This window comes from Triticum aestivum, chromosome 7A (genome assembly GCF_018294505.1).
Source record: "Triticum aestivum cultivar Chinese Spring chromosome 7A, IWGSC CS RefSeq v2.1, whole genome shotgun sequence".
Taxonomy (NCBI): domain Eukaryota; kingdom Viridiplantae; phylum Streptophyta; class Magnoliopsida; order Poales; family Poaceae; genus Triticum; species Triticum aestivum.
In genome coordinates, this window is record NC_057812.1 from 103384175 (window position 1) to 103411801 (window position 27627).

Sequence of the window (27627 nt, forward strand, 5' to 3'; positions counted from 1 at the left end):
CCCACAACCCTGCAGAAACGCCTGGATCAAGTCAATTGGAGCCGGCTCACGTCCATGACAGAGGCCTAGAATATTTCGCAAAAAACAACCCGACTTACTTTAAAACAGAGATCTCGCTTCCGCTGACACCATCAACGGCGACCCCCTGCCTATCCATTTCCTATGCTAGAAACACTCCAATAGACAGTAGCCTTTGTAACCCCTGACCTCAAGGGAGCAGCCCGGTCCATCATGAAAGGCCACCGCCACGTTGGAACACATGCAGCATCCTGGGTGACACATGCTTGATCAGCAGCGACGATAATCCTACACCCCGTAGGCGCAGTGACATGCACCGATGCCCCATTGCTTTGCGCGGCAACAAGGTCTCCCACTCTGTTAGATTCAGCGCCACACCACTAAAACTTTCCAAGAGTAGGCATCGCTCCACTAGGCCTCCTCCCGCCCGTGCTGCACCCCCTCCATCCCACAATATAAGACGTTTTTGCAAGTTAACCAACTGGCAAAAACGTCTTATATTATAGGATGAAGGGAGTATGTATCACGGGTCATCTTCAAAATCAGAGTCGTGGATGCAAGCTATGCGAAAAGGGGAAGTGAGAGCAAGCCTCACCAACCCTTGCCGAGAGCTCCCACCCGTCAGCCACAACACTCACACTAATTGTGGTTAAACTCTCAGAGGAGCAATGATACTCAATATACATTTATTTTCCCAAGAGTAAGGTTCTGCGCTGAACCAATCTCCTTTTTCTGTAGCAATTTCTTAATGGGGCTAATTGACTTTCCATTGTACTGGCTACTGTTTTATTTGATAACTATCAGATCTAAGATGTACTTGGAGTGTCTTTTCTTCAAAAAAAAAAGGGACCTCCTTCACATGGCAGGCAGTAGCACAAGACATTGCGTCTTGCATAGGGAATGAAACATGCAAATAACGATGAATAACGTAGGATGCAAGATAGAAAACCTGAACAATTGACATATAACTTTATTAAGCTATTATAGTCTTGACTTAGTGCAATAAAGCCGAATCTATTGTATCCTAGAGTAATGTTTGATTGAAACCGACTAACCCACTAGTCTAGAAATTGAGCAAATCACCAAAAAAAGACTGATGAGGCTAACGGCATAAATTGCCTGTGAACTAGGCCATGCCAAAAATAAACATATTGCCCTGGTGGATATTGTTTTCTGACAAAGAATTTATTCCTCAAACTTTATCTCTGATTGCATTAGAAGTCCGGTCATTGGCTTCCCCAAACATGAATTGCACAAAATCAAAATTTCAATGTGAGGATATTCATGGCATCCGAGACTCCAAGAACTATGTTTTTCATTGTAATGAAACATCAATTTTCAAGAAAACATATGGCAATATCAACATGATTTTACCATAGCAACACCCCAAAGATGAATTGCACAAAATCAAAATTTCAATGTGAGGATATTCATGGCATCCGAGACTCCAAGAACTATGTTTTTCATTGTAATGAAACATCAATTTTCAAGAAAACATATGACAATATCAACATGATTTTACCATAGCAACATTGTTATGTTCGAGAGTGTTTTTATCGTGGTGGTGAGACCATAATAGCTATACTTGTTAATGTAAAAGATCCAGGTATCATATTCAACTTAGTTTAGACACAACAAATGGATTTTCCATAGAACAATATCTTTAATACAATTAGGGAGAAGAGAAATTGGTATACAGCTGGATAAATCATATATTCAGGTTGTCAACGGATTCAAATAGCCGGTCACAAACAGGAAAACAGGTCTAACTAATAAATATATTGAACTTTTGATGAGCTAACTCAAGAAGAATATAGCATTGTAAGTTTGTAACTCACATAGCTTCATAAATAATTAGCTAGGCTCTCTAAGATTCATGTAATTGTTGCCCACAAAAAAAAAGATTCATGTAACAGCAAGTAGTCCATCTATGTTTTGTGAAGCTTACTAGACCTCTCCAATACATCCACCAAGAGATAAGGGCAATTTCTTTTGAGATCTCCATAACCAGGGCTTGCCACCACAGCATCCATATCCTATGAAGTGGACATAAATTCAATGCAAGCATCCTTAAGCCCGTCGCAGTGATGTTGATCAGCCAAGCCCAACGTGGTTGCCACGGTCTGCACGTTAATATCCTCGCAAAGGAGGCTTTGACATAACAGCTTTAGCCTCTCCATGGCATATCGATCCGCGGCCACGAGCAAGTGCCGAGCCATTTCAATATGACCTTCCCAATCAAGATCATCAAAAGCAGCTGGCAATGCATCATTATAGATGAAATAGAGGAGTGCCTTGAAGACATCAGGCTGCATCTCTTCGATGGTTACGAGCTGTGCCCTCGTCTCCCTCATCGGCCCATAGAGCTCCGCTTCAAACACAGGCGACCGCATGGCGAGGATGGTCTTGTGTGCCATGAAAGTCTCTCCTGCTACACTGAATGTGACATCTGCCTTCTCCTTTGCTTCTAACAGCCTGCCGAGATGCGATATGATGTCCGAAGGCGGCACCTCGATTCTAGGGGGTGGTTTTATTTCAGAGACCCGAGGTTCTTTGATGACTGTGATGGCGCAGTTGATCTTGAGGCCGTCTTCGTGAAGGTACACCGATGCTTCGAACTCGCCCCTTTTTATGAAATGAGTGCCGATGGGTGGAGCAAACCTGCTCTCCATGTTTTGGCAGAACATCCTCGGCTCTGTTTTGTGCACGAAACACATCAACCCTTCGCCGTCGACCAGCCTGAGGTCGCAGGATGCGTGCACCCTGGCGTCCTTGCTCAACAGCTCCAGGTAAATTGCCATGTGATCTTCGTTGTGTTGCCCATCACCATCAGGATAGAAGCGGATTTCCCACTCATGGCCCCCGACGGAAAAGGAGCCGGACCGGATGACCTTGCCGATGCCCATGCCCTTGTGATGGCTGTACCCGCAGATCTCGAACACGTAACTGTCCTCCACTTTCACCGGTGTGCACCTCGACACCGTTTCGTGGCCGGCATTATGCGGGGTGTTGACGGACGAGCAGGATCGCCGCCGACGGAAGAACCGCCACCGCCAGCCACGGCGGCGGTTAGGAGTTTTGAACTGCGTGCCCTAACTCAGCGCATACGCACGATTCAGATGGTGAAGAAATTTGAACGCATTGGCAAGTGCATATGTGAAAAATGGACGGGAAAAGAAGAATGGAAAACTAGATGGTGGAAGAAACCCAACCTTGAGATGATCGGAGAAGTAGGCGGCGACGAAGAAGACCAGAGGAAATCTTAAGGTGAGGAGACGCAGACCTCGTGGGACGTGGGTCTTTTGTTGCTTCGTATCGGACTGTTCTCACACGGTAGTTATCGGACTGTGCTGCAAAATTACGTGCTTCCCCCATAACTGCTCCCCGTGAAGCACGTTTGACATCCCATAAAAAACTCTCAAATCTTTCGTCCTCGATTCCATGTATGCTACTGGTTCAAACAAACAAGGAAATGTTTTTGACCTGAAAATGGCGTACTCCTAATTGTTTTTGACCATTCGTTTTGGATTAGGTTCTCTACATTATTGGAAGCAGTTCTCCGCGTTGCTGTTGGATTCTTACTGAATTTTTGCTACCTTTATTACATGCGCTTGTGTGTAAGGATTGTAAGAAGCTTCGAAAGTACTCCCTCCGTTCGTGTATTTGTTTTTTGACAAAATTCTAAAATATAAGATGCATTTCTTCTAATTTTTCAGAATTTCCTTGTTGGTCTTTCAAAAAAATGAAAGTATCTCTGTCGTGATTGTCTGTATCTCCCAATGTAGCAAAAGAAGAAAAGTATCTCTCTATCGATTGCATGCATCTCTTATTTTTCCCGGGCTAACTGATTTACTTGCCACTAATCAACAAATTTGACAAGGGTAATTTTTTCCTAATTTGTCAATAATTATGTGTCTTGGTCACCGTATCAAAAATAATACACTTTACATAAAGGAACGGAGTGAGTATGTAGCATACTGCTAGCATCACTTACAGATGGTTTGAAAAATCGATACATGGAGTAGTAATGATTTATTTAATTATTGTGAAAAAGGACCAGATCTATTATCAAGATTCATAAAAAAGTACAAAGCATTTTAAACATAATAAATATTACATCGAGAACTCTGCACCGTCAAACAACCACTACTACCATCAGAACAAGTTGCTGACGCGTCATTGTCATTGCTTCCCTACCGAAGCGGGCTTGACCTTCTCGATGACATCTAGGAAGTCTTCGTGCACGTGCCCCTAAGGACCAGCACCCCAGAGTCGTAGTCGTCACCATTAAACCCTTTTAATCGGTCTGAAGAAGCTGGCACAAAATCTCGCCGGCACACACGCACGGCGAGAAACCCTTACCTCGCCGTCCCAAGGAGAGGGCAGGAATATACGCCGGAGCTCCGTTGACTCCGTTCTAACGGACAGACTCGAGGAGGATCATAGCCCGGAAGACCAACACGAAGATTAGACGCCGGCGTACGCCAGAACGCTGCCCTGCGGGAAAAAACCTAAGGAAAGGTGGATCCATGGACTCGTCGACGAAACTTGGAGGGGATGAGAGCCCTATCCATTACAGATGGGAGAGAGAAAGAGAAACCCTAACGAACGGTCCTAGCAGGCCAGATTGTTGTAGGCTTGACGAGCGTTTTGAGATATTATGTTGATACAAAAAGTCCCCAACCGCTCACAAGCTCAAATGAGCTCCCCATGAACGGTAAAAATGGAAGAAAATTTGGAAAAAATTCCTGAATTCTCTTTGTGGCAAACTTTAACAAATGTTTTGAGAGCTTGCAACTTTTCAGTTTGAAATGACATTCGTGAAAGTTACGGCAAAAGAATCAACACTCCAAAATGCTTTTGAAAATGGCATTTTTGGAGCATCGTTTTTTTGCTTCACTATGAATGTGATTTCATTATGAAATTTTGCAGGCACTACGAACATTTGTCAATGTTCCACACACAAAAAAATCAGATTTTTAAGAAAAAATATTTTTATCGATGTTACTGTTCATCCGAGCTCATTTGAGCTCAAGAATAGCCATGTACCGTTGATACGGCGTAGCAAGCAGTCTCTGCTCCTTTATACATGCCGAGAAGGAGAAGCAGCTATGGTTCGATTTAGTGTCTGTTCGGCAACTCTCTGGCTCCACAGCTTCGCTCCTGAAGCGGCCGGAGGGGAGCGGCCTGCCGTGTATTTTCTCGGAGTTGCGAAAGTGGTGCTCCGTCGGCTCCCGTATTCTATGGAGTTAGACAATTCCCGAACAGGGTCTTAGTCATTACGCTCGCAAAGGAGAGGATGGAGTGGAAGAGATGGCCGGTGATTCATCAAAGTTTAAATTATAGTAATATATTACCCGCATTTCTCCGTCAATTTTTAGACCTGGACATGACGCCTGTCAAATCCCGAAGAGGCCAAAGACTTTCAGGTCAATGCTTCACCTGGCAATCAGGTGCCACCTCAGCACACGTAACGAATCAAAGTCCTTCGCGAAAAGAGAACTAAAACCAAAATTGGTGTCCAAAAGTCCACTATGAATTTCGGAATGAAGCATCCATGACCGTGTGTGGCATGCATTATTGCGTTAAGTACGACGCATGTATGACGTAGACACGCGTTGATATGCAAATCGAGCAACACTGCAAACCCGGGTGACTGCATCAGAAACAACGTAGTACTGCCACACGAACCTCACATAGCTTTAAACTAACAAATCCTCCAGCTTTCTTTCTCCTCTCCTGTGATTCCTCCTCTTATAAAGTTGACTTACCTAAATTGTAAAGTCAATCAACATAGGTAAACGTTTGCAGCCGGCAAAGCGGCCCAAACTTGGGCTGGTCCCTTCGCTAGCCACGCGCGCACTGCAGGGTACACGCGTCAGATCAGCTCATCGCCCATCGCTCTTCTCTTCTCTTATCTCTTCAGGACGAACCAGATCCACTCGTTCTTCCTCGCCACGAACACCATCTCTTCCGCACACAAGCTGCGCTCCCCCGCCTTCCCCTTTCCCCCACTTCCTTCATCTCTGCTTGCCCTCTACCACCGGCGACAGGCGGTGCCGGCCGGCCATGGCTGCCGCCCTATTTTCTTCTTCTTCTATCCTACTATGGCTGCGTCCACCACCACCTCCTCTTTCCTCTTTGACGAAGGGAAACACGACTTCAGCGAGCTGCGCCCGTTGCAGCAGCGAGATACGCGCACGACCACGGTGAGTTGCGCCTGTGGCAACGGCGAGCTAGAACCGCTTTGTGGGATGCTGCAATGGCGCGCCCGACGAGCTAGAATAGGCAGTCGTCCCCACGCCATGAACCGGCATGTCGTGCTGCAACCGGCCATGGAGGAGCTGTAAACGCCAGCGTGGCGTGCTACAACCTGCGTTGAGAATTGCTACCACGAGCATGCGGTGCACGAGCATGGATCGAGGATGCTGGAACCAACAATCTTTTTTGCTGGAACCAGCCATTTTTTTGCTGGAACCGGCCTTTCTTCCTCAGCTGCAACGGGCTCGAGAAGCAATATGCTACAACCAGTGATTCAGTTTGCTGGAACCCAATGCTTTTTTTGCTGGAACCAAATTTCTTCAGGAGTTGCAGTGATGAGGAACGTTTTGATTTTTTGTTGCATTTGTGTTTTTTGCTGGAACCAGCTCTTGAATTTGCTGGAACCAGCTTTTGGTTTTGCTGGAACCGCCTGAAGTAGAGTTGGAATCATTCTTTTTTTCGCAATTGATTTTTGCGAGCGGCCTCGGCGAGCCGACGAGCTGGCTGGAAACAAAGACATTTTTTGCTACAATCATATTTTGATTTTGCTAGAACCGAAGATAATTTTTACTACATCCACCAGGCGGTGATGGCTTTCTTTTTGCTGCAACCGTCTCGGATTTTTGCTACTATATGAGTTGCCATTTTGCTACTACCAGAGTCTTGCTCGAAGCATCAGGAGTTTTTGCTACCACCCCTTTTGTTTTTGTTTTGATTTTGCTGGAACCAGCCTAAAAATTGCTCCAACCGTCATTCGATTTTGCTGGAACCGGCATTTTTTGCTTCGCCGGTGGCAGTGAAGGCGGGTGGCGTTTTTCTTTGCCAGCAGCGGCTAGGCTGTGAGCGCCGGCGGCGAGCAAAAGCAACGAGGGTACAAAGGAGGGCAGCGGGGGCTAGCGTGCGGGATCCTGCGAGTGGCGGCGACGCTCGCTTTTTCCTCCCCTTTTTCCCCTGTGCGGAGGATGACGAAAGGGGATGCGGGACAGATCAGACGGTCTCGCACGTCCAGATCGAGTGGCTCGGGTTGGACCGGCCGAAACTCGTGCCGGTGCGCTGGCGCAGAGTACTGCCCATCAACTTACGCGTATAGCTATTGTGTTTAAACTAAGCACCGTCTTCTTCGCTTTTTTTTCTTCGAACAAGCCGCTGCTACCATTCTGAGCTCCCGCCATCACCTCGGCTTTTTTTTGAGACAATCACACAAAGCTTTATTCATCTGTCACAATGTTTACAGGGATGAAGTTAAGATCACCGGGCTGACCTAACCAAGCATGGCGGCCAGCCCCCAAAGAAAGTGCGTGCTTTGCAAGATTGTGTGCTTCGGTATTCGAAGTTCTATTTTCGTGCTTAAAAGTAGCATGTAGAAAAGCAGAAGAGCGGTCCTTTATCTCATGTAGGATTGCACTGTAGACTGAAGATGATCCCTTGTTGATGGCTTCCACAACTTCCAAACAATCAGAAGCAATTAAAATCTGTTGAAGATAGAGGTCCTCTGCCAAGGCTAAGGCTTCTCTGGTAGCAAGCGCCTCGAGGGTGGCAGGGTCGCTGATATTGTTGAAATATACTGTCGAGGCTCCCTGAAAGAGGCCCTCCCCACTCCTGCAAATCGCTGCAACCGCTCCATACCTGCCATGTCGCGACACTGCTGCATCAACATTGATTTTGAACATCCCGTCCGGTGGCGGAATCCAGTGCCAAGGACTAGTAACTGATCTTGGGGGCTTGATTGCACTAGCTGGTTGTAGTACCTTAATCTCCGAAAGGTATGAGGCAACAAAACCATGGATGGAATAAGGACTCTGAAATATTGATTCGTGTATCGCCTTCCTCCGAGCACTCCAGATTGCCCACAGAGTTACTACCATAGTAGTGAACTCATCCCCTGACATACTATCATGCATGATAAACAACCAAGACTTCGCATCAGATTCTTCGGTACATAACATGTGCTGCACCATCTCTTCTTTTGCTAGGGCCCAAACACATCTAGACATGTTGCATTGCATCAAAGAATGGCGCCAGCTATCTTCAGCTCCACACATACTACACACACTGGTAGTGGCCATATTCCTGTGGTTCAAAACGTCTCCAGTCGGCAACGATTGTTTCGCCAACCTCCAAAGAAAAACTTTCAGTTTTGAAGGAACACGTAGATGCCAAAGCGAAGACCAAGCTTTCCCTTCTGCATCGGTACTAGACCTCCCTGCATTTTCTTCTAGCCAGCCTTCTCTGGACAACTTTGTATTGATTATCATACGGTAACAGGACCGAATTGAAAAGATCCCTCTTCTGTCCTCATGCCAAGCCCAAAAATCCTCAATCTGCCGGGTACATAGTGGAATTTGCAGGATCAACTCAGCATCATATGCTGTAAATACCGAGCGGACTAGCTCGACATTCCATGTTGCCGTTGTGGCATCAATGAGCTCCGAGACCATCGTCGGTGGTTCCTGAATTAGCGACTGAATCGGCCGCTTCAAACCTGTCCTCGGTATCCAGTTTGTTGTCCACACATTTGTAGATTTACCATCTCCAATCCTCCTGATCAGCCCCTGCCTGAGGATCTCTCTGCCATCAAGAAGTGATCGCCAAATCCGTGAAGGATGAGGCCCAAGTTCAGCATCCAAAAACGAGCAGAAAGGGAAGTAGACTGCCTTGAGAATTCTTGAGCTAAGCGTTAACGGATCTTCTAACATCCTCCAAGCTTGGCGGGAGAGCAATGCTAGGTTGAACGCCTCTATATCTCTGAATCCCATGCCCCCAAGACTTTTCGGTATTGTCATCTCTTCCCACGATACCCAGCTGGGTTTCCGTTTTCCACGCTTACTGCCCCACCAAAACTGACGGATGATCGAAGTAATGCTGTCACATAGGCCCCTCAGCAGTCTGAAACAAGCCATAGAGAAAACAGGGATAGCTTGAGCTACACTCTTAATCAAGACTTCTTTTCCGGCCACTGATAATAACTTCTCCATCCACCCTCTAACTTTCTCCCAAACTCTGTCCCTGAGATATCTGAAAGTTCCACTTACTGATTGGCCAACATCTGTAGGCAGTCCCAGATATTTGTCACTGAGGGATTCATTGTGTACATTCAAGGAGTTCATAATACCTTCTTTCATTACTTGAGGACAGCCCATGCTAAAAAATATTGATGATTTCTCATTATTGATTCTCTGCCCCGAGGCGGCACAATAGACATTAAGCAGGTTTGATACTTCATTAGCACCCTCAATACTCGATTTGAAGAGCAACATGCTGTCATCTGCGAACAAAAGATGGTTTACTGCCGGAGCCGTAGGTGCCACCTTAATGCCTTGAAGAGCTGATGACTGAGAACGAGATTTCAAAAGGCACGAAAGGCCCTCTGCTGCAATTAAAAAGAGATGAGGGGAAATGGGATCTCCCTGTCTAATACCTCTCGTGGGTTTAAATTGTTGTAGCCTCTCTCCATTAAATAAGACAGAGAAAGATACGGAGTTAATCATACCCATCATCGTGTTGATCCATGACTGATCAAAACCCAGCTTAACCATTACTGCCTGCAAATATGGCCACTCCAACCTATCATAGGCCTTCATCATATCAAGCTTAAGTGCATAGAAACTATTGCTCTTCGACCTATTCCTCTTCATAAAGTGAAGGCACTCATAAGCGCATATGATGTTGTCGGTGATGAGCCTTCCCGGCACAAAGGCCGATTGTTCCTAGGAGATAATATCAGGCAGAATCTGTTTCAGTCTGTTTGCTATCACCTTAGAAGCTATTTTGTAAAGGACATTGCACAAGCTTATTGGCCTGAACTGAGACATCATTGTCGGGCTAGCTATTTTGGGGATGAGGACTAATACAGCCTCATTAATTGCTTCAACACTCTCCTCCCCTTGACAATCCGTAGTACAACATTAGTTGCTTCCTCTCCACACAGGTCCCAGTGCCTCTGGTAAAAATGAGCAAGAAATCCGTCAGGCCCCGGTGCCTTTGTCGGGAACATCTGGTAAAGAGCAACTTTCACCTCTTCGCGAGTGTAGGGAGCACACAAGACTGCATTCATCTCTGGAGTTACCTTTGAAGGTACATGGTTTGTCACCTCTTCTATGCCCTGAACCCCTTCAGTGGTATAAAGATTTTCATAAAACTCTTGTACCAAAGCCTTAAGCTGCGTTGGTTCACTCACCTGCACCCCCAAGGCATTAGAAAGGGCTTTTATCATGTTCTTTCTCCTCCTCAGACTGGCCCTCATGTGGAAAAATCTGGTGTTCCTGTCCCCTGCGGTTAACCACTCTACCCTGGCCCTCTGCCTCCACATGAGCTCCTCGCGGTAGTACAATTCGACCAAGTTCTCATTCATCTTCAGCTCTCGGTGGCTCGGTCTGTCACGCAAAGGATCATTCCTCGGTCTGCCATCACCTCGGCTGATCCGGGGGTTCAGAGATGTCCACATCAGCAGGCCGGGAGAACCTCTCCAGCCCGGTCCCAGACCGTTCCGGCACGCGTGCGTTCTTGTCGACGCTAGCCACAATTTTTCCCCAGCGCTACTCTCACTACTTCTGCTACGCTTGGACTTCCCCTCCAAAAAAGGAAAATGCTACGCTAGGATTCCATTGACTGACCTGACCACAGCAGCCGCCATGCATGGGCACCACGAGATCAGCTCCAGCAGCGGAGGCAGCAGCCCGACCTCCCTCTCCGACCCCTCCATCGACAGCGACGACGGCTCCGCCACCACCGACGAGTACTGCCCCGACGACCCGCGCGAGTTCCGGCGCCACGTCTCTTTTTTCTCCCCGTCTGTGCTCGCCGAGGTCGACCCCAGCAGCTTCCGTCCGATCTCCTCGTCCTCCTCCTGCGTCCTGGCCGACGTCGACAAGCACCTGCAGCGCATGGTCCTCCTCCTCCCAGCCTTCTCCGCCGCCGCCACCGCTCCGCGTGCCGACGCGCTGCGTCAATGGCTTGCCGGCTTTGACGTCGGCTGGGTGCTGGACATGGACGACCGCCGAAGCCTCCCGCGGCGGGAGGTCGGGAGGAGGGTCAGGGCGTGGGCGCAGGCGCTCGGCACCATGGAACGCGTTTTCCGCCACCGGCACCGGAAGGTCCGCAACCCGGTCAACGACGCAGCGGCGGGGGAGCTGGCGGCGCTGGGGCAGCTCGCGGCCGAAAGCGCCGGCGCGATGCTGAGGCTGGCTGGTTCCGTCGTCGCGCTTGGGAGCTCCCCGTCGAAGCTGCTGGCGGCGCTCGACGTGCACTCCCCGGTCTCGGTGGCCTACCCCGGCCTCGCCAGGATGTTCTCGTGGCCCCCCTACCACCCCGTCACGGCCGCGTCCGACGCCGCGCTGGCCGGCCTGGTGGACGCGTCCCGGCGCTGCGTGCGCGACCTCAGGGCGTTCATACGCGCGCCCCAGTACCCGTGGCGGATGCCGCAGGGCGGCGAGGTGCACCCGTGCGTCGGCTTCTGGATGGGCTACTTCCGCTGCATGCTGCGCAACCGCGTGCCCCTCTACTTCGTCCTCGCCGCCGGCAACGGCGACGCCGACACCGACTCGCCGCCAACGACGCCGCTCGCGCCCGACGAGAGCGGCCTGGTGACGGAGCTGATCTCGTGCCTGGAGGCCGTGCTGGAGGAGCAGTCCGCCGCGCTCGCGTTCCCAGGGCTAAGGCATATCTTCATGCTGAACAACACGAGCGCCATCCTGCGCCGCGCCGTGCGCTCCGACCTCAGCATGCTCCTGCCGCCCAGCTGGGTGCTCGTCCGCGAGGAGCGCATGGAGGGTTACATCAAAGCTTACCTGCAGGTTTCCTGGGGGACCGTCGTGTCGCGCCTTGACGGGAAGCCAGGAGCCCTGAACGCCCTCCGGCGACGGAACCCGCTGAGCGCATTTTACCTGGCGTTGGAGAACGCGTGCAGCATGCAGAGAGGCTGGAAGGTGCCCAGCCCAGCGCTGCGGGCCGCCCTCCGGAGTACCGTGTCGGGGAATGTCGTGCCGGCATACCGTCGGTACCTCGACGACCACCCGGAGGTTGAGGTGCCGGCAGGGCGCACCGCGGAGGAGCTGGAGAATCAGTTGTCGGAGCTGTTCGAAGGCTAGTAGACTGAAAGCTTCGCACTGCATGTTGTATCTGAAATTCTGAGCCAGAGACCAGCTTGTGCTGGCGCCTATCCACTTGCAACTGGATTCAGAAACTCTCAATGTACTACGTAGAAGCATTCAGTTTTGCAGCAAAGATAGATGGTTAAACACTACCAATACACAAACACCTGAATCCCCAAAACCGCTGCAACACCCATCATATGCTGACATTTAAGAGAGAGAGAGACAGAGACAGATGCAGTACCAACAAATGGCAGAAGTCTTTCTATTGACAAACACGGCATATGTAAGCAAACAACGGAATACAGAGCGATCAATGGTGAAAACAGAATCGGCATGTTTGCATTGTTGACTAGAAAGTGAAAAGAAGGCATTTACATGGCTTCCCTTCCATGCTGGTGAACTACAGATCTTTGAACAACCTCGCCGTCTAAGTTTATCAACAGGGTTTCCTGACAAGTTCACAAAAGAAGGGTTACATGCAAATTCTAGTGTTTCAATCTGATATTCAGAAAAGAAAAAAAAAGGAGCAACTGTCAGTCTAAACTCACCATCTCTAGAGGGCTGACTCTATGCAAGAAGAAACCATCTAAATCCGTTTGATCTCCAGGGATGGGGTTTTGAATATATGACATTGAATTGTCATGATGGAAGTGTCCACAAGAACCACCAGTGCTTACATATGCATTCTGTATACCAAGCAGCCAAGGATAAGCAATCACTGATGTGAAGTTTTCATCGACAAAGAGAATAGAAAAATTACAGCTTCTTCCAGAAAAGAAGGAATTACCACTGCGTATTTTTCAAAAATATGCCGGAGTGGCTCATAGATCTTTGTTGTTTTTGTTGTGTGCACCTCATTGCAATCAACTAATGGATCATATCCAACAACTATTTTCCTGGCTTAAAATAAAAATAATGTTAGACATTATGACCTTAATACAGAAATGTGTGCATACATGTTCATGTGTCACTTTTGCAATAAGCATAGTAATTCCTTCAGTATTTTTTTTTCTTGAAAGAGATTATTTAGTATTTTCTTATACTATGTTCAAGCTGATGCTGAGTTGCTGGCCCTCTAATTCTTCTATGAATTGAACATACACTTACACAGTCCACTTATGAAGAATATATATGCATTGTTTTTCCAGAACATGAAGACAGATTAGTAATGCAGCTCATACGAGCAGGAGGAACTAGTGCATAGACTAGAATCATTTCTTCCTTCAACAATACAAAAACAATTGTTAAACAGGCATATTCGACCAGTAGTAAACATATACCAGTTATTGCTGGTCAGCGCTAGTGTTTGCTCCAGCCATGTAATTTGTTCCCTGCTAGAATTGCTCATTTTGCCATCATGCAGAAGATCCTTTAACCAAATGAGAAAATCAATCAGAAAGAATCCATAAAGGCCAGCCTATTCCACGATATCGCACAAACTCTCCATATAAAGCAATCCAAGCACTAATTTAAATTGCAACCATATTGTGCCAAAAAAGATTGCAGAGTCCTGAACTAATCAGTGCAAGGGGGATAATAAGGAGGTAAAAAACAATACTCAAGTAAAGATAGAATAATTGATGATCATTATTGATTGCAGGATGCTGACATAATCACATACTCAGTGCACAGACAACGTGTTGTTTATCAGATAAGTTGCCTGCTACAAGAAATTCAAAACTGTTTACCAATAAAATATAATACCTCAAGAGGCCCTGTATCAACACCAACAATTTCCAGAATTTGGTCGTATGGCATCTTCACTTTCTTCAAGAAATTACTAACAATCTGCCCATGTGATGTAGTGGAATACCTGAGGATGAAGCGGATTTTCATGTCATACAATGCACACACATCAGAGAGCAAACCATATGAGATTTCAGATAGGAATAACTAGTATACCAGGGGATATTCAGAGCTTGGAAGTGCAGAGAACCCTGGAAGACAGAAAGAGAAATAGAGCACAAGTTAGAATTTGGTTTATTTAGTTGGGCCAACTGAAATCTCTCTGATACCTACAACATCACTAATGGAGAACGGTATGCTTCACACATTTACAAAGTATTCCAGTATTATTACTTTATTAGCATGAATTAAAGTACTTACATTTTGCCCAAGTGGGTCATCGCCAAATCGGGCAACATCCAGCACTAACTTGACTTCATAAACCTTTGTTGTGCTTTCCATCTTCATAAAAATACATATATATGCATTATTAAGAATTAAACCCACAATACATTGCTAGAATATGAATCTGATGTTGTCTTCTTCAAGACAGGGAAAGAGCAAAATTGTTAACCAATGTCACATGACACTAAACATTCCCAGTCCACACGAAGCATATAAAAATAGAACTGTGTCACTTCCTTTGAGATCTAGAGCACAATGTGCCAGGAAAGGATGGTTGGAAAATAAAATGTGCCAGGAAAGGGTTGGTAGAGAATCAGACTAATTCGTCGCTTAGTTATGTGAACACAGTACACTGGATCATTAACTAATCGATGGCCATGAGTCGGGTTAGATCATGATGGGCACATGTGCCTCACTAGGGGCAAACATGTTGCATGTTCCATCCCAGGTAAGTCCAATGACCACCCTATAGATTATCATCGGATACCAGTCCTAGATCTGCAAATGTGTAGGCCATCACCTGATTGAGCAGAATCAGTGACATCGTGCAGGCAGTAACCTCCAACGAGCACAGCACACCACACACATACAGTAAGCAAATCCACATCAAAATGGCGAAACCCCTTCTTTCTCAATGAGCCCCTTTTAGTTAACAACTACAAGGATGAATAAACTTTTCCAAATACTATGAATTTCACAGAGATGCTTGGCCATATTAACTGATGAAAATTTTATTCGGCTACAGTTACCAAATACTAGCAATTTTCTATAACAGCATCACGAACACGAAGCAATCTACCATCGTGGTCGGTTACAATTTCTTCAGTGGCACACTCGGCGCAGTAACTACAGTTCGCAGCACCACGCTGAAAAGTGAAAACGAACGGAAACACGCTACGAACAGGATGCGGTTGGACGGAACAGAGAGCGCGCGCGCCAAGCAATTCCCCCGGCACCGGCAGAGGCGAATCAGAGCGCCCAAATGATGACAAATCGAAGCGCAACGAGGAGAGGATGCGGAAGACGAGAAATCGAACGCGGAGACCGTACAGATGCACACGCACGCACCTGCCTCAGGAGGCGCGCCTGGTCAGCGGGCGTCCGCGCGCCGCCCGCGACGCTGAGGAAGGTGAGGCCGCCGCCGCCGACGCCCAGCGCGCCCCCGCCCCGCGGCCGGAGCTGCGGCTCGCCGAGGTTGAAGGCCGCGTAGAGCGCGAGGCAGAGCGCGGCCTGAACGGCCACCGTGCGGCGCCACGGCGGCCGCCGCCGCTCCTGCAGCTCGGCGGCTGATTCCACTTCCATGGCCCGTCGCGGCCTCGTCAATGCCGCTTGCCTCGTCGCAGCGGTGGGCGGAGACTACCGTTAAGATCGCACGCCCACACGTCCTTTTGTTCTGACGAGAAAAAGGATTAAAAAAATCAGTTCCTGTTTTCTCTTCTCGGCTGAGATGCGATCGTTCGGCGAATCGGTTAGCTGGACACTGATATCCTCAACCTACCCTGGTTCAAATCTTGATGTTCGCATTATTCCTGCATTTATTTCAGAATTTCTGGCGATGCGCTTTCAGTAGAAGGAGACGTTCCCGTCGACGACGAGGCGCCTACGACGACTTCGTAAATCTCAAGATGATGTGCCGGCTCAGTCTTTCAGAGATGCTTATAGGGATAGGAGGTGCGTGTTTGCGTTCATAAGGTATATGAGGGTTTGTGTCTATACTGATGCTAAAAAAAAATGTGATCGTTCTCTCCTCTCTCTGCGTCTCGGATAGTCAGATGCTCGGGGCGAAGAGGTTTGCAAAGTGTCGCGGTGGTGATCCATGATAAAAAAATGGATATCTTTTCGGGGTCACGTCGCGGTCCCACCAGATACGTAGTGCAGGTGAACAGCTGTCGAGACATGTTTGCTCGCTGGTCGAGGTTGAGTTGGCGAGCTCCTTTCCTGTCTTCTCGCCATCGCTTCCCGTTCTCGGCTCTGGCGAAGCTCCAAGTTTGATTCCGTTTGAACACGGTGGGGTTTCCCTTGCAGCATTTTTTATTTTGATTTTTTGATCAACGTTAGAGCAACTCCAACGGACCGACCCAAACAGATGACATTTTTGTCTGTTTTTGTCCGTTTGGGTCGGCCATCCGTCTGACATCCGTCATGTTTTATATTTGAATCAGCAGTGCACCCAACGCACCGCCCCATATGTGGTGGCGTGGCCGGCTAGCCGCCTTATTTCAACAAATAACTCATTTTTGCATTGTTTCGCAAACAACTTTTGCATTCAAATATATAGTCAAATAATATAGTTTCAACCGGATAAAATAGTACTCCTTCCGTTCCTAAATATACGGTGTATAGTTTTTGGCACGAAAATTAAAGAACGCATGTGGAGGGAAAATTTTACAAGTTTTGGGTGAGATTACACCTGACTAATTGGCATGAGAAAATAAAGAAGCTTGCCTAATATAAGGAAATGTAATCGAATCCCAAAAAAAATTATCCATACGAGTGGTGCAACTCAATACACCTTATATTTTGGGTTTTTCCTCAAAAATCTATACACCTTATATCAAGGAACGGGGGGAGTATAGTTCTTTCACTCCCTTGCCAAGCAGAAGGACAGTTCTTCCACTCCCAGTGTATGCAGTCTATGCTGCCAAGCATCCCTGGGAAGCCCCGCTGGCATTCATTGCCAACAAACGGGTTGTATCTTTATGAGTCGGCTCTCTCAAGTACTCAGGGCCAAACACAGCAATAACAGCCTTGCGGAACTTATATAGGGAGCCTAGGCATGTAGACTCGCTCATACGAACGTACTCGTCAATGAGATCATCGGGCACTCCGTATGCAAGCATTCAGATGGCGGCAGTGCATTTTCATAAGAGGAAAAACTAATCTTTCCAACGGCATCCTCTTTGCACTCGAAATAGTCATCGTAGTCGACCACCCCCTCTCTAATACGGTTGAAAAGATGCCTACTCATACAGAAACAGTGGCGGAATTTCTTATGTTTGAACAACTACCAAAGAAGGAGATGCCTGCTCTTCGGTTGCGATTCAACGCCGAAAGGTGGCCTGGAATGGAGCCATGGCACAACGGCCACTGACTATTGAGGTGGTGATGGACCAACACGGCAGCCAATATCTCCTCATCGTCATCGGATGACGAATCGTCAGAGTCGCAAAGGAAATTGTGAAAAAAGAACTCGTCGGCGGAGTCCATTTTGTACCTTGGCAAACGGTCGAACAGCTTGCGGGCGTCGGCGAAGGAGACGGCCGGCGAAGGGAGTCACGACGCGCACGGACCAGCTAGTTGCTCTGCCGGCGTCCGACGAGCATGCCGGTGAGGATCTAGCCGAGACGGCGAGGCGGCTTCTTGGTTGTGGTCATGTCGGGGGGTGGCAATGAAGGAAATATGCCCTAGAGGCAGTAATAAAGTTGTTTATATTTCCTTATATCATGATAAATGTTTATTATTCATGCTAAAATTGTATTAACCGGAAACTTAGTACATGTGTGAATACATAGACAAACAGAGTGTCACTAGTATGCCTCTACTTGACTAGCTCGTTGAATCAATGATGGTTATGTTTCCTGACCATAGACATGAGTAGTCATTTGATTAACGGGATCACATCATTAGAGAATGATGTGATTGACTTGACCCATCCGTTAGCTTAGCACGATGATCGTTTAGTTTGTTGCTATTGCTTTCTTCATGACTTATACATGTTCCTATGACAATGAGATTATGCAACTCCCAAATACCGGAGGAACACTTTGTGTGCTGCCAAACATCACAACGTAACTGGGTGATCATAAAGATGCTCTATAGGTGTCTCCGATGGTACTTTTTGAGTTGGCATAGATCGAGATTAGGATTTGTCACTCCGATTGTCGGAGAGGAATCTCTGGGCCCTCTCGATAATGCACATCACTATAAGCCTTGCAAGCAATGTGACTAATGAGTTAGTTGCGGGATGATGCATTATGAAACGAGTAAATAGACTTGTCGGTAATGAGATTGAACTAGGTATTGAGATACCAACGATCAAATCTCGGGCAAGTAACATACCGATGACAAAGGGAACAACGTATGTTGTTATGCGGTTTGACCGATAAAGATCTTCGTAGAATATGTAGGAACCAATATGAGCATCCAGGTTCCGCTATTGGTTATTGAACGGAGATGAGTCTCGGTCATGTCTACATAGTTCTCGAACCCGTAGGGTCCGCACGCTTAACGTTTGGTGGCGATCAGTATCATGAGTCTATGTGTTTTGATGTACCGAATGTAGTTCGGAGTCCCGGATATGATCACGGACATGATGAAGAGTCTCGAAATGGTCGAGACATAAAGATCGATATATTGGACGGCTATATTCGGACACTAGAAGTGTTCTGGGTGATTTCGGAGAAAACCAGAATGCATCACACAATCTCAGATTCATCTAGTCAACCAACACAAAGAACTTCAAAGAGTGCCCCAAAGCTTCTACCGGAAAGTCAAGACAAAAACGTGTGCCAACCCCTATGCATAAGTTCACGAGGTCACAGAACTCGCAAGTTGATCACCAAAACATACATCAAGTGGATCACGTGATATCCCATTGTCACCACAGATAAGCAAATGCAAGACATACATCAAGTGTTCTCAAATCCTTAAAGACTCAATCTGATAAGATAACTTCAAAGGGAAAACTCAATTCATCACAAGAGAGTAGAGGGGGAGAAACATCATAAGATCCCACTATAATACCAAAGCTCACGGTACATCAAGATCGTGTCGAATCAAGAACGCGCGCGAGAGAGAGATCAAACACATAGCTACTGGTACATACCCTCAGCCCCGAGGGTGAACTACTCCCTCCTCATCATGGAGAGCGCCGGGATGATGAAGATGGCCACCGAAGAGGGATTCCCCCCTCCGGCAAGGTGCCGAAACGGGTCTAGATTTGTTTTCGGTGGCTACGGAGGCTTGCGGCTGCGGAACTCCCGATCTATTCTGCTCCTCGATGTTTTTAGGGTATATGGACATATATAGGCGAAAGAAGTCGGCTAGGGGAGCCACGAGAGGCCCACGAGGGTGGGGGCACGCCTAGGGGGTAGGGCGCGCCTCCCTGCCTCGTGGCTTCTGAAAGAACTTGCGGTGCCCCCATGTTTGATTTTGTTAATTGATGACAATCTCTATGGACTAATGGTTACCTTGAGTCATATTTGAAGGTTTTGTCCATAGGCTTTTCTTGGAGTACATATGTTGGTTTCAAGGAGAGTTTGTGTCGACCAAGGTGCTATTCAAGGAATTATCCAAAGATTGGTCATGTGAGTGTTGAGCTTATTGTAAGCATGTATTGAAGAAGAAGATTGTGTGATCATTCATGTCTACCTTCAAGACATCATCCAAATGAAGAGAATTGGAAAGATTCAAGGTTGATCAAGATTAAGTCAAGAATGAATCAAGTTGATCAACACACAAAGCATACAAGATGTACTGAGGGATCAAGTGATCCCATGGTATGGTAAGCATTGTCCATTACACTTTGCTTGCTAACCCATGGTTTTCGTGAGAGTTCTTTGTGGGGTTAGGTTGCGATGTGCAAGTTCAAGTGGAGCATCATGAAGAGATGAAATGCTTGAAGCTTGCCGTCCATTATGGTAACAATGGATTTATGAAGATGTACCGAAGAGTGGCTCACCCATGGTGGAGTATGAGGGAGAAATAAACTAGTCTTCATCGAGCCAACACACTCAAGAAAGGTGGTCCAGCTTGAGGGAGTCAAGATCGTCATCATCTAGATCAAGTGGACTATGTGCAAGACAAAGGTTTGCCCTTGATAGGTTTTCAATTTTACCGGTCTCATAGTGGTAGTTGGGAGACCGGGTTATAGGATCGATTGCCGTACTATCAAGGGGGGCTCTCGACGAGTAACTTGATCGTATCGTTCGTAGAGAGCTCAAACCATTGAATTCTTGCATCATCTTTCTTGGTTCTTGTTTGGTTCTCTTTGAGAGTTTTGGAGCTTATGGTCATCTTGTTGACAAGCTCGAGTTCATCGAAAACAGAGTTCCCTTGCATCTTCTATGATGTTTTCGATGTTGGAGGTTATGCCCCTTCTTTGCTGTTGGAGGTTTCACTCCTCCATTTGTTAGGCATACCTCCCCTGCCTCTTCTTTTTATAACCAATCACTTTTTTGATGCTACTCGTCGTCTTGTATCCAACAAGCTTGAGTTTGCTCTTATGAAGAAGTTATGGCAGTTCTGGTTTTCTCCCTGCGGTAGTACCGCGGTCGGCAGCGGTAGTACCGCTTATAGCGTCAAGCGGTAGTACCGCTCTACTACCGCCTCGATTTTGGGTCCTGCTCTTTTCGTGTCGGGTTTAGCAGTAGTTGCACGGCAGTAAGGCACGGTAGTTCCGCCTATAAGCAGTAGTACCGCTCCGGTCGGGCGGTAGTACCGCTACTGCATTACTGCCGCCGTACTCTGCTCTGCCCTGCCTCTTTTGGTCCCGTGTTCTGCTCCTCCAGTGGTAGTACCGCTGGGGTGAGCGGTAGTATCGCTTATATGCGGTACTACCACCCCAAGGTTCATGTTTTGTTGCTCTTTTTCCCTGCTTCTTCCGCCCGAGCGGTAGTACCGCTCGTGTGCGGGCTGAGCACATAACAGTTGGATTTTTCCCCTCCTTAAAAGGGGGTCTTCTTCCCCAATGAACCTTTTTTTATCCTTTGAGCTCGTGTTCTTCCCCCGTTGTTGACCTTCTTCGAGCTTGCTAACTCTCAATCCCTCCATGGATTCTTGCTAGTTTTTGAGGGAAAAGAGAGAGGAGATCTAGATCCACATTTCCACCAATCACTTTCTCCTTTATGTGAGGGGAACCCCTTGGATCTAGATCTTGGAGTTCTTTGTGTTCTCTTTCTTGTTCTTCCTCTCATTTTCCTCCCTAGCATTAGTTGCTTCGGTGGGATTTGAGAGAGAAGGACTTGGGCACTCCGTGTGCCCTTGCCATTGCATTTGGTGCATCGGTTTGAGTTCTCCACGGTGATGCGTGGAAGTTACAAGTTGAGAAGCTTATTACTCTTGGGTGCTTGGTACCCTTGAGCTTGTTCCTCTTGGGTGCTTGGGCGCCCTAGACGGTTGGTGGTGTTTGGAGCTCAATCATTGTGGTGTAAAGCTCTGAGCAAGTGTCGGGGTCTCCAATTAGGTTGTGGAGATCGCCCCGAGCAATTTGACGGGTACCGGTGACCGCCCCCAAGGGTTTCCATTTGTACGGGTTCGGTGACCGCCCCCAAGGGTTTCCATTTGTACGGGTTCGGTGACCGCCCTCAAGGGTCCCTTAGTGGAATCACGACATCTTGCATTGTGCGAGGGCGTGAGGAGATTACGGTGGCCCTAGTGGCTTCTTGGGAGCATTGTGCCTCCACACCGCTCCAAACCGAGATTAGCATCTGTAAGGGTGTGAACTTCGGGATACATCATCGTCTCCGCGTGCCTCGGTTATCTCTTACGCGAGCCCTTTACTTATGCACTTTACTTTGTGATAGCCATATTGTTCTTTGTCATATATCTTGCTATCACATAGTTGCTTATCTTGCTTAGCATAAGTTGTTGGTGCACATAGGTGAGCCTAGTTGTTTTAGGTTTTGTGCTTGGCAAATTAACCACTAGGTTTATTCCGCATTTGTTCAAGCCTAAACCGTAATTATTTTAAAGCGCCTATTCACCCCCCTCTAGGCGACATCCACGATCTTTCAATTGGTATCAGAGCCTCGTCTCTCTTGTTAGGCTTAACCACCTAGAGAGTAAAGATGTCGACTAGGGGATTAGGATTCTCTGACACTCTTAGTTTTGATGGCACAAATTTTGATGTTTGGTTAATTCGCATGCTTAATCTCTTTAGGCTCATGGACCCAAATTTAGAGCGAATTGTAGATATGGGGTTTTCTGCTCCAAAGGATCCCCAAATATTATCTTTAGAGGATGAGAAAAACTCTTATCTCAATGCTCAAGCTTCTAATGTGCTTTTCGATGCTTTGAGCAATGTAGTTATATTTCAACTCATGCTGTTCTAGGATGCTCATGAGTTGTGGACGAAGCTTCAAGATAAATATGGTGTGTCCATGATTTGTGGGGATGATTGTTCTCCTTCCACCTCCGGTCGTATAGTCTTCTCAACTTCTACTACTTCACCTACATGTGGTTTGCCACAAGGTAATGATATGGTGAGTAGTGTTGGTCATTGCAATGATGATAGTATGCTTCTTGTGGATGATCCTTCATCACTATCTTATTGCAATGCTCCTTCTTTGGGATTTAACACTTCGAGCACTCCAAATGTTTCACATGCTTGTGTTGATAGTCCTTGCATATCATGTAGAAATTTCTTGACTAAATCTCATGATGATATGTTTACTATGTCTTGTTGCCATGATAAAAATGCATATATTTCCTCGAATTGTTGTGCTAACAATGTAGAGGAAACCCAACACCCCATGGAACAAGATGTGGTCTTGAATGGTGCTTCCACGGACCCTACATCATCATCTATTGCATTTTGCCTTATGGCCAAGGCTTCAAAGGTATCTCCCATTTTTAATCCCAATATATCTTGTGATGATATTGATGATGGCAAGAGTGATGATGATGTTGATTATGATGAAGAGAATGATGATGTTGCCTCCTTAAAAATTAAGGGGGAAATTATTTTTAAAGCTCTTCTTAAGAATAAAATTGCTCGTTCCAACTTCATGGAAATCATGTCTATTTGCTATTGAGGGCAAGAAATATATTGATGAGTTAGAATCTCGTCTTGAGGAGCATGAGGTCACCATTGACAAAATGGAAGGTTATGAGCATGATTACGCTAATGAGATTGCGGACCTCTCTCAAGCTCTTGAACTTGAACAAACCACCAAGGAATCTCTTGAGGAGACTTTTGCTCTAGAACTATCTAGAGTGAGGGAATCTCGTGATAGAGCTCTTGAATTGGCCAATTATTTTGAAACTAAAAATGAGGAGCTTGAAGTTGCGCATGCTAAACTCCTTGAGGACTTTGAGCACCTCGAAAATGGCTCAAGGGTCATTAATAGTGAGCTCATCAAACTCATCAAGTCTCATACTCAACTTAAAGCTTCGTATTCAAAAGAGCTTGCCAAGTTGTCTTCTCCTCTTGTTGTTAATTATGATGCTTGTGCTACTAACTCTATCTCTTGTGAAGCATCCCCATCGAAGGAGAATGTTGAGCTAAGGGCTCAACTTGAGTTGCTATCTAGCAATTATGGGATGTTGGAAGAAAATCATGTAAAGCTCACAAGCTCTCATGATGATCTTCTAGTATCTCATAATGTGCTAAAGATAGCTCATGAGGCCATGCTTGCTAAGGTAACATCTAGTGAGCCTCATGTGGATACTAGCACTACTTTTGGTCAAAATGCTATATCGCCTTGTGCTAGTCCTCGCGATTCATCCATGCATAACATTGGTACATCTTGTGATGAATTGCTTTCCTTGCCCTGTTGCTCTAACGATGAAGCTTATACTTCCTCTAGTACTTGTGTTGAGACTAACCATGCAGAGGAAATCAAAGAGCTCAAGCCCCAAGTCACTTCTTTGAAGAAAGACTTGGAAAAGAGTCATGAAGGGAAATTCACACTCAACAATATCTTGAGTGTGCAAAAATCCCACAATGACAAAGGTGGACTTAGATTCAACTCCAACAAGAAGAAGAAGTCCAAGGTGAACAAAAAGAAGGGACAAGAACAAGTCAAGAATTCGGTTAAGATTGTTTGCTTCAAGTGCAAAGTAGAAGGGCATCATGTTAGACCTTGCCCTTTGAAGAAGAAGGCTGTAACGCCCACGATGCGGCTATATCTCCCACGTGTCGAAGCACGACTTAGAGGCATAACCGCATTGTAAGCAATGTCGCAAGTGAGGTAATCTTCACACAACCCATGTAATACATAAGGGAAAGAGATACATAGTTGGCTTACAATCGCCACTTCACACAATACATGAATAAAGCATTACATCATCCAGATACAAACAAGGTCCGACTACGGAAGCAAAATGAAAGAAGACTACCCCAAATGCTACAGATCCCCAATCGCCCCGACTGGGCTCCACTAATGATCAACTGAAATGAAACAACACAATGAACGAGATCTTCATCGAGCTCCTCCTTGAGCTTGGTTGCTTCACCTGCACGATATCATCGGCACCTGCAAGCTGGTTTTGAAGTAATCTGTGAGTCACGGGGACTCAGCAATCTCACACCCTCGCGATCAAGACTATTTAAGCTTATAGGTAGGGTAAAAGGTATGAGGTGGAGCTGCAGCAAGCACTAGCGTATATGGTGGCTAACATATGCAAATGAGAGCGAGAAGAGAAGGCAAAGCACGGTCGAGAAACTATGATCAAGAAGTGATCCTAAAACAACCTACGTCAACCATAACTCCAACACCGTGTTCACTTCCCGAACTCCGCCGGAAAGAGACCATTACGGTTACACACGCGGTTGATGCATTTTAATTAAGTTAAGCTTCAGTTTTTCTACAACCGGACATTAACAAATTCCCATCTGCCCATAACCGCGGGCACGGCTTTCGAATGTTCAAATCCCTGTAGGGGTGTCCCAACTTAGCCCATCACAAGCTCTCACGGTCAACGAAGGATATTCCTTCTCCCAGGAAGACCCGATCAGGCTCGGAATCCCGGTTACAAGACATTTCGACAATGGTAAAACAAGACCAGCAAAGCCGCCTGGATGTGCCGACAAATCCCGATAGGAGATACACATATCTCGTTCTCAGGGCACACTGGATGAGCGCTCCATACAGCTAAAACCAAACCTCGAGTTTCCCCGAGGGGGCGCTGCAATGGACTCTAGTTTGGACCAACACTCAGAGGAGCACTGGCCCGGGGGGTTTAATAAAGATGACCCTTGGGTTGGCCGACCCGAGAGAAAGAAAAGGCTAGGTGGCAAATGGTAAAAACCAATGTTGGGCCTTGCTAGAGGAGTTTTATTCAAGGCGAACTGTCAAGGGGTTCCCATTATAACCCAACCATGTAAGGAACGCAAAATCAAGGAACATAACACCGGTATGACGGAAACTAGGGCGACAAGAGTGGAACAAAACACCAGGCATAAGGTTGAGCCTTCCACCCTTTACCAAGTATATAGATGCATTAATTAAATAAGAGATATTGTGATATCCCAACAATAAATATGTTCCAACAAGGAACAAGCTCCAATCTTCACCTGCAACTAACAACACTATAAGAGGGGCTGAGCAAAGCGGTAACATAGCCAAACAACGGTTTGCTAGGACAATGTGGGTTAAAGGTTTGACATGGCAATATGGGAGGCATAATAAAGCATGTGGTAGGTATCGTAGCATAGACATAGCAAAAGAGCGAACATCTAGCAAGCAAAGATAGAAGTGATTTCGAGGGTATGGTCATCTTGCCTGAGATCCCACAAGAAAGAAGAACGAGTCCATGAAGAAGACAAACAGACGTAGTCGAACGGATCCTCACAAATGCGACGTTAACGAAACTAACCCAAAGAAGCAACACCGGAAAGAAACAAACAACATGATAAACAACCATCACATAAACATGGCATGATGCGCAAACAAGTATGATGCATGTCCGGTTTAATGAGGCATGGCATGGCAAAGTGCACAAGCTATCCTACAAATTAAGTGGAGCTCAATATGCAACGAGTTGCATATTGACGGAACACCACATTCAAGTTATTTAGTTCGATCTCGTTTATGTACCCAACAATATTAAATGTTGATTAACATGGCAAGGGGGTGAAGCATATGAAAACAACCTAACTAGGCAAGTTTAAATGAGGCCAGAACAACAAACAACAATTCCGGTAAATCCCCATATGCATTTATCAATTTGGTGCAACAACAATTTTTAAACATTTAAATGTTATTATCATGATGCGAATGACATGTGCAAGTTTTATGCAATATTTATGAAAATATTGATACGAGCATTTTATGAAGCATTTGTCATCGTGGTAGAAAGAAAGGGGTGCCACGACGACGAAACGGTAATGATGCCATGGCAACATTCCGGTTCCGGTACTTGATTGAGATACCGATGCAAAGGGGAAGTGTGCGGATGCGTGCAAAAGATGGTGGGGCGCTCCCGGATACCGGGTGTCTCATGAATCAACGATGGTGTCAAACGAGGGAACAGCTAACGTTCACGGGTGAATTACAACAACCAACATGCATCTCATACAACTCATGCATACGGTCCAAGAGTGGTCGTCTCGGGGTTATACCTTCGAAGCGTGCGTTATCGGAGGGGTTCAAGTTTGATGCGGTGTAGGGGAAGTAGACGTTCTCGGGACGTTCGGTAGTGGAAGTAGGGGTACATGACGACGGTAGAGGTACTCATGATCTTGGCGGCGGTAGTCGTTCATGTTCTTAGTCACACAAGTTTTCGTAGATGTTCAGGGTCACGGCGAGAAACTTGACGTCCACCGTGTCTTCGAGGGTCGACGGTAGTGGTACTTGGCAAAATGCACGTCGAGGATAGTTGTTCTCGTATCGACGTGGTACTTGGCGAATCCCGTAGTCGAAACTTGGTGATCCTAAGGGGTACTTGACGAATAACGGCCGTCGTGGTACTTGGTGAAATCCTCGGAGATGGACTTGACGCATGAAAGGTCTTCGGTGCCACGGTACCTGTCAGATCATCATGCTTACTTTCGAAGAGGAACTTGTCGCGTCCCAAAATGAGCAAGGCAAAAGCCCTCGTTCAATGAAGCTCGAACTTGACGAAATCCACAAACAGGACTTGGCGTATCCTGGTCTTGGAGAGGTCTCCGGAAAAAGAACTTGGCGAAAACCCCCAAAGGCACTGCTCGTTCATTTGAAACGGGAAAAACAGCGGCAGCAACGAGCATGGCAAGGATCAAGCGCCAATGACGCCATGGGCGTGTAGCAAAGCAAAGGAGCTTGGGGCTCCTATCCTAGCAGAGGCAAGAGCGGGGCACGAGGAGCAAGGCGAGCAGCAGCACAATACGCGGACAGAGGAGGTGCTGCCGGGCACTTATGGTGGTGGAGCAGGGGCTCCACGCGAACAGGGCCACGGTGGAGGTCGCCGTCGCGGATGTCCGGGA

The 27627-nt window shown here is 46.8% G+C and overlaps 3 protein-coding genes across 4 annotated transcripts; 1 reads left to right on the plus strand and 2 right to left on the minus strand.

Annotated features, from left to right (window-relative positions):
- Positions 1-1764: 1764 nt before the first annotated feature.
- Positions 1765-3339, minus strand: LOC123152577 (BTB/POZ and MATH domain-containing protein 2-like). The gene is made up of 2 exons (XM_044572092.1): positions 3231-3339; positions 1765-3110 (listed from the first exon to the last, which is right to left on the minus strand). Exon 2 carries the CDS (start codon positions 2922-2924, stop codon positions 2055-2057), a length of 870 nt encoding a protein of 289 aa, XP_044428027.1. The 5' UTR covers positions 2925-3110; positions 3231-3339; the 3' UTR covers positions 1765-2054.
- A 2786-nt stretch (positions 3340-6125) lies between these two features.
- On the plus strand, positions 6126-12464 carry LOC123153117 (exocyst complex component EXO70B2-like). The gene is made up of 2 exons (XM_044572394.1): positions 6126-6227; positions 10605-12464. Exons 1-2 carry the CDS (start codon positions 6126-6128, stop codon positions 12363-12365), a joined length of 1863 nt encoding a protein of 620 aa, XP_044428329.1. The 3' UTR covers positions 12366-12464.
- Positions 12465-12602: 138 nt separating this feature from the next.
- Positions 12603-15893, minus strand: LOC123153137 (uncharacterized). Of its 2 annotated transcripts, none has more exons than XM_044572402.1 (8): positions 15552-15893; positions 14478-14558; positions 14274-14308; positions 14076-14184; positions 13652-13740; positions 13159-13267; positions 12920-13057; positions 12603-12820 (listed from the first exon to the last, which is right to left on the minus strand). In XM_044572402.1, the coding sequence occupies exons 1-8, from the start codon at positions 15801-15803 to the stop codon at positions 12743-12745; spliced, it is 891 nt and encodes a 296-aa protein (XP_044428337.1). In that variant the 5' UTR covers positions 15804-15893; the 3' UTR covers positions 12603-12742. The 2 variants fall into 2 exon arrangements, with proteins under 2 accessions (XP_044428337.1, XP_044428338.1); XM_044572403.1 differs by having other exon boundaries at positions 15570-15892.
- Between the last annotated feature and the right edge of the window lie 11734 nt (positions 15894-27627).